The sequence below is a fragment of the Morone saxatilis genome, unplaced genomic scaffold, assembly GCF_004916995.1.
Source record: "Morone saxatilis isolate NCDOM2014 unplaced genomic scaffold, NCSU_SB_2.0 Contig16, whole genome shotgun sequence".
Taxonomy (NCBI): Eukaryota; Metazoa; Chordata; class Actinopteri; family Moronidae; genus Morone; species Morone saxatilis.
The window spans coordinates 7,651,663-7,659,257 of record NW_023339718.1 but is presented as its reverse complement, the minus strand read 5'-3'; the positions used below and the strand labels follow the sequence as shown (position 1 = coordinate 7,659,257).

Here is a 7,595-nt window from a genome sequence, read left to right as displayed (position 1 = left end):
GCAACCAATAATTATGGATTAGCCTCAAGCCAAATGCAATGTACACTAATATGTTACTTACGGCAGGCCATTACTCCCATGCTTTGTTGGTGTGGCCATTATAAAATGCTTAAAGGCTGTGGACCAGGTGGTTAGGGAAGCCCACAGGCCTGATCAGCCAGTATGGAGCCCTTTGCTACTAAGTCAATACTGAGGGGACTTTTCCCCTGTGGGTTAGAGATCATGTGTAGTAACATCTGGGGCCTGGTTGTCTTCAGAAGGGAGGTGGGGACAATAAATGGAGAGCATCACTAGTACCTCTGTGAATAAAAGTCAATGTATAATAAGTGAGAATGCTGAAACAAATCATGTTCTGTGTGCTTATTTAAATCTTTATTTCATAATTGCAGCCCACACTATATTAAAACTTTATATTTCTGTGTGGTCTGTGGTATGTTCAAGTACAATAGCATATAGAAAATGGTTTTATGGTGTTAGATGGCAGCACCGGCCCAGTGTTGAGTAGGCCGTAAGTAGCCTAATTGCCGGTTTGTTAAGAGGATGGGCACCCAAAGGGTTATTTGTCAAATTCAACGGCCAAGCCATAAATCTAGACACCCAGCCAGGCAGAGAGCCAAGATGGACTGTTTTTTCACTTTGTTTGTTTTGCAAATGTTAACACACCTGCTTCAACACTGCATTTCTGCACTGAACAGGAAACTATAAAATTAAACAGCACTAAAAAACTGATAAGATTCAGAAGAAATTATGACATGACATTGTCCTTTCATGAAAAAAATCTTCTGTTAATAGATCAACAGATATATTTTTTGTGTTTAATGTCTTTATGCTCCCTTTCTTGATTTACAGATGGCGCCACTGACAGTACTTCTTTGGGGTCATGAGTTATGTCTTCTATTCACTTCTGTGTAACTTGACCACCTGGACACCATCCCCACCATCACCTATGCCTGCAGGACCATGGGTAGTGTCAGCAGCCTCATCAACGGCAACAGCCTCAACAGCAAACACTGCAAGGCGTCTGACTATAAGTTAAAAAAGGGAACAAACCACCATAGAAAGAGTGGAGGCTGCAGCCTGGACGGGTTACTTAAGTGCGGCTTTACTCAGGACTCCTCTTCTTCCACTCATCCCACTAAAGGCCTGTCCCACACCCGGTCGGGACGAAGTGAAGATTTTTTTTACATCAAGGTAAGCTCAGGTGACATCAGATGGCATCAAAATTAGGGTTTTTAATTCTTAACATACATTAAACTACACACTGTATACAATATTAATGTATAAAATGTTTATCCTGTTCCAAATAAGGTGAGCCACAAACCAAGGTCGGTGTACCACAAAGGAGAAGCAATGGGAGATCACACAAATGAAAAGAAGAGAGATGGTGAATCAGATAGGCGACTGCAACCAAAACTGCTGCTCATGTCAGGGAAAATGACTGAGAGGGTGAGCAAAATGCCCGCTATTTCTTCTCTCGTGCTTTACCCAAAACACAAGACTGGATTTTAATGGAATAGTTTTTGGGAAACATCTATATTTGCTTTCTAGTTAGATGAGAATATTAATGGCAAACTTATATCTGTACAGTAAATAAGCTAATAGGATGGATTAACTAGCCTGGCTCTGTGCAAAATAGGGTTGGGCGATATGTTGAAATTGCCAAATGGCCTCAACAACCAGTGATAGCTGATATATTTGCAAAGGTGTGTGTAGCCATGGGAAAAAATGGCAGGGGGAGTCCCCACTCCCCATACTACTGATAAGAAGACCCGTTAGTTTTTTTATTCCTGTCACAAGCAAACACAATGGTTTGGTTCCGTGTTTTTTAATACCCCATAGTTCAGCTGGGATATGTGTGGAAATATTCTTAGACCTATTTTCCTTATTAAAGAGAAAAATACAATCGTGTACCTTCTGAATTCAAGTTTCTCAAACTATGACCTTAACTCACCGTAAAACAAACTCAATTGAAACTCAACAGAAGCAAAATAAAACTCACCACAACAGTCATGGTCTTTCGAAATAAATCCTTAATTCACAGAGTTAGATGTGAAAATATTCTGTCTGTACACGCTGTATGCCACTGCATCTCTCGGCTGTTGCTGGTCTCTTTGTGCTACTGAGCACCGGCTCTTACTCATTCTTTGGAGGCAGACCATTGAATTAATAAAATAATGAAAATCACCCTAAAAAAATGTCTCCCAAAAAACAACCAACAATAGTCTCTGATAGTCGATATATATATTTGTCCAATAAAAACCAAAGTGTAAAAGCAACAGTTCACTCTCCAACGGAAGCAGTCGCCAGGCAACCAACAGACACTCCGTGAAGTTAGTGCTACCCAGCCAAGAAACTGGCTCGTAACCTCCCGTAAAATGCAAATGGTCGTTTTTACACAATCAAGATAAATCGCTTTTGCCATGCAGGCTAGCATTTTAGCCCTGTTTCCAGTCTTTATAATAAGCTAACAGTATCAATCTCCTCATACAACTCTTGGCAAGAAAGCCGATAAACACATTTCCCAAAATGTCAAACTATTCCTTTAAGAATATTAGTTTTATGTCCATTTTCATAGCCTCATAAAATGTAGCTTTGTGCTTCACTTATCTGTAGCCGTTGCTATGGTTATTTTACAACTATTAAGAAGTCATACTGCATAACTGCAACAGACTTTGAAAACCTCACAGCGAAGTTGAGGATAAAACATGCACAGCAGGTAGTTTAATTGGTAGCAGCCATTCCTCATAACCTGTGTTGAATCTTCCCAGCTTATTAATCACCCCCTCCCAGATTAATGACCTAAGAATGCCTTGATCTACTCAGAGAAGTCATTTCTGTGCCAAGAATACGTAGGCAAACTGAGTCTCTTTCAATAGGTCTTTATTCCTCAGGGGCAAGAGGGGGAGAAAGTAGAGGAATAGGAAGCAGCTTTAAAAGAGACACAGCAGAGAATAAGAGAGAAAAGAGAGAGAGATCGAGGGCCAAAGAGAGTTTGAGGGATAGAAAGAGAGAGAAAAAAAACAAGGAACGGCATACCAGTCATGAAGTCAGTGAGAAGGAATGCTGAGCTCACAAGCTTTACCTCTTACACTTCAGCAGTAGCTCATATTATTAATATCACAGAGAAGGGCTATTCATCTTCCCTCAGACAGCACATGGGGGAGAGATGTGGGATGCAGAGGGGAGGAGTCGAGGACAGAAAGGAAGAAAGCCATGGTACTGCTTGTGACGTTCTTGGACAGCACAGATGGGGCATGTGGAGTATAAGTTCATCTTTGAAATTAGTTTTCTCTTCTATGACATCCTAGTGAATTTTACTTGCAACTATTACGTCGTGTGGCTGTAATACTGCCAGCTTGCGCTATTCTGCAGGCTTCAGTGGCTCTATTTCTAATATGAAAAGACATGATTGGAAAAATATATCCCTTTCATTTGAACAAACTTCCAGCACATGACAATATTCATCTCTGTGAAAGCCAGTCATCATGATTTTCAAGTTTCAGAACGTGACCCCTCCTTGGCTCTTTGTAGTTACTCTCCACAACAGTAGAAAAGGGACTTGCTTTTTGCTATGCTGTCAGCTAAGAGCAGCCACAGAATATAAAAACAAAAATAGACAAGAGCACCCCTGACTGTGTGTCATTTCACTCTTCTAGACCTCTGCTGGGAAGTCATTGGTCCATTCCACTGCCTTCAAGCCTGTGATTCCCAGGAGCACGTCCTCCACAGAGCCAGGCCACAGCAGCCTGGACCACATCCTGTGTCCTCTGGAGAAAGCAAGGAGTCCAGACAATAGACATAAGCAAGACACCTTCTCAGGTTATTATCTATAATATACTGACCAATGCTGCCTGAAAATTTGATTATTCAGGTTGAATGACAAATTACAGCAAAATAAAATGTCATCTTTTATCTTTTCAGGGACTTTCTCCGACTCTGGACGTAACTCTATGTCTAGTCTGCCCACCCACAGCACCAGCGGCAGCCTAAGTGCTTCCACAGGCCCTGTCAGTCACAGTGATGGCAGCTCAGCTCCCGCAAACAGCCTCAGCAAGGGAGTACAACCCAATTTCCCTCCATGGGTCAATGGGAATAGCGCTAACCTTGACTGTAGCTACAGGCCTGGTTTAAACAGTGGGGGGTTGGCATCGAAGGTGAATGGGGATGCTGGCTCCCCACATTCTGCAGATGAGCCAAGTCCTCTCTCTGAAACTTCAGGTGGGATTCGGTCCCCTATTACTACTGATGAGTCACTGATTGAACGTTTGGAACAAAGGTTGCTGGAGAGAGAGTCGGAACTGCAGGAGCTACAGGTATCAAGCTGTCGCAAAAAAAAAGATCAGTATGTCTCATGAGTAGTTAGACTCTACAGCTATCTGTATTCTTAATGACATCTCTTCACCCTACTATAGGTGAGTTTTGAGGAGAAGGAAGCAGACACCTGCCAGCTGTTTGATGAAAGACAAAAGTACTGTGCTGAGGAGATGGAGGGGCTGAAGCAGCGATGCTCCACAAAGCTACGGCAAGTGTCCCAAATGGCTGCAAAAACCCAGCAATCACTCCAGCTGCAGGTCAGGCAGCTCCAGGTCAGCCCACCTTTTCTTTTTACCACTGGTTCATTATCAACCCACCAACCCTTCTCCCTTTCCAATGAATCAATTATGATACAGAGAGAAAAAAAAGAAATTAGCAGATGCATAGAAACTGAAAGTAAAGTAAAATGAGAAATACATTTTTCTTCAGGCAGAGAAGGAGAGGCTTCAGGAGGATTTCTCAAAGCTAAACCGAGAGAAGGATCTTGTTGAGCTCAGACTGAGGTCTTATGAGACAGAGAGCACACAGCTTGCTCCAACACTAGAGGAAACTCAATGGGAGGTGAGTCATGAGTCATATGTGTGATATCAGTTGGGTTTGAAACCTTGTAGCATACAACACAATCTGGTGCAACCTTGAAGGCTGCTGCTGAGGTGTGGGGACATAAAGTTAATCTGTCAGAGGAAAAAGCCACCATTTTGCCTCAGATTTGAAAGAAACGGTCATGAAAGAGTCAGAGACACCAACTTCCCTTATTCACATTTTTCTCAGTAGTTCACAATGCTGCCTTTTAACATCAGGGCCATTACGTACATGTTCTTGAATTCAAAATGTATTGCTTTGCTCTCACTATTGGTTCTTTCCACCCATATAGGTATAGTATCCCTAGCAACACACTTAGTTACCAAGAATTTGTGAGATGAGCAAATTGCTTCTGTGTGTTTGTGTGTGTATGTGTGTGTGTGTGTGTGTGTGTAATGTGGGGTTCACTCTGAGCCCACAGAGAATTATACCAACTCTGCAGTTCTACTCAACTCTAACTCTAAAGCTTTTTTAGCATCTTTCAGCTCATTGTTTTGGACAAACTGTAGCTTTTTCTGTTTTGGTTAGCTCTCATCAGACCCATTTCCAGCTATTTTCAGCAAACAAACAAAGTTAGCAAGTAGCTGGTAAGTTTAATTGAGCATTAACAGCTAAATAACCAGAGCTATAGCTAAGGAGTTGGTGGGTAACAAAATAAGCTAAAAGGAGAGTGGATATTGGACTTAGATTTGTCAGGTGGGCAGGAACAGGACTTCAAATAAATGCTAATGTTGCACTGTGTCTGCTGGATGTAACTAGACAATGGTTTGCTAAAAGTATGCCAACAACTTTATATCTTGATAATATATCAGTGTTGTATTTACAGGCAGTTGTGCTGCACAGAAGTGGCCAAAACAACTGGAGAGAAATATATCAAAATCAAAATAACTCCAGGAAAGGCTTTTACTGTCAGTGTGGGGTATATATCCACACAACATTTACTGTTTCACCATAATTGTCGTTGTCCAAATGTAGGTGTGCCAGAAGACAGGGGAGATCTCATTGTTGAAGCAGCAGCTGAGAGACTGCCAGGCAGACGTCAGCCACAAGCTAAATGAGATCGTCAGCCTCAGGGCGTCACTGAAGGAAAACACAGCAAAGATGGAGATGCTCCAGACACAGAATAAAGACCATGAGGACAAACTCCACTCCCGCACCATAGATGTTGAGGTTAGTCACATGATTTAATGGCAGTTCATTCCACAATGGTGTTCAAATAATGACGTGTGAATAAAATGCCCACACTGTGCACTGTTTAAGATGAAAGCACTTCTAGTTGGGAAGGATACCTGCTATTATGTGCTACACTCCACTGGGACCTTCAGACTGTTTTCAATGTCTAGGTTTTAGCAGATTTAAAATCACAGATAAGACATATTTAAAGTATTTGACACTTCACATGATTAGACCTGTTATATCAGTCAAAATAGTTTTCTTATTGCTGCCTGTGTCTGAATTCTTTCCATTTTTAATTCAGGTGTGCCAAAATGAACTCCAGCGCAAGAAGAATGAGGCTGATTTGCTGAGAGAGAAAGTGGGCAAACTGGAGACAGACATTCAGGGAATGAAACAAGATCTGGCTATGGCCAAAGAGCAGAGGCTGCAGCACAGTTTGCAACTTGAAGACCATGCCCAGACTCAGGCCTTGGACAGACTAATCCAAGGCTCAGACCCCCCGGCCCTGGGCCAAGGGGAGGAGAACAGTGGACTCGTCTCCACAGAATCACTCCAGAAGGAAGTGGAGAGACTGAAGCGGCAGCTCAGGGAGGAGAAGGATGCACAAGAGAGGCTGGCCAACAGCTTTGAACAGGAGAAGCAAACATGGAACAAAGAGAAAGACAGGGTCATCAAGTACCAGAAGCAGCTCCAGATCAACTACCTACAGATGCACAAGAAGAACCAGGACCTGGAGAGGATCCTGAAGGAGCTGACCGCTGAACTGGAGAGCCGTACAGAGCTTGGCATGGACCTCAACTACAGCTCAGGGTTACAAACGTATGACGACGTTATTGCCACAGAGATTTGATATGAGCATTCACACACATTCAGTAAAAGTGAACTGGGCGCTTGACTGTTTTTCACTACAGATATTTATGATGTTATAACACCTGGAGATCATTCACTGCTGTTTTACGAGGGTTATTTAATAGAATGTGCATAATATAGTGTAATTTGTGTCCAGGTCACAAAAAGCAATAAAATAAAAAATAGCTTTTTTTTTGTCATGACACTGTTAGTACTTGTTTAAAAGTAAATACTAATAATAAGTTATTTAATGTTCAAATGAGAATATTTTTTATTTTTTTACCATGCTGTCTAACAGGATCACTCATTATTCAAATCATGTATACTTTTGTAGTTTTAGCACCATTTACTAGTTGTTAATTGATGCAGGCCAGACAATAGCTGATTTATCGCTTTCATGATTAATGTCTGATGGTGACATGTGATAAGCATGATCGTGGCTTAACATCTGTCCCTTCCAGTGTGAACCCTGACATCATCTATTGTGAGTGTGGGTTTCTGAACCTTAATTTACTTTGCCTTGTGTATCCACGTTACTGTTACTGTATGCACCCACACTGTCCATTCTTAAGAGGTTTGTGCATGGAAAATAGTTTTAAACCTTTTCATGAGTAGTTTGAAATATACACAGGTCTTATGATGTGAATCTGTGTTACATCCACACCTCAAAATAC

At 41.7% G+C, this 7,595-nt stretch overlaps 1 protein-coding gene across 1 annotated transcript; it reads left to right on the top strand.

Moving 5' to 3' along the window:
• Positions 1-859: 859 nt before the first annotated feature.
• lzts1 (leucine zipper, putative tumor suppressor 1) lies at positions 860-7,085 on the top strand. Its single transcript, XM_035658727.1, has 8 exons — positions 860-1,191; positions 1,309-1,446; positions 3,657-3,819; positions 3,922-4,313; positions 4,413-4,586; positions 4,744-4,875; positions 5,872-6,066; positions 6,374-7,085. Exons 1-8 carry the CDS (start codon positions 961-963, stop codon positions 6,920-6,922), a joined length of 1,974 nt encoding a protein of 657 aa, XP_035514620.1. The 5' UTR covers positions 860-960; the 3' UTR covers positions 6,923-7,085.
• The last annotated feature ends 510 nt before the right edge of the window (positions 7,086-7,595 follow it).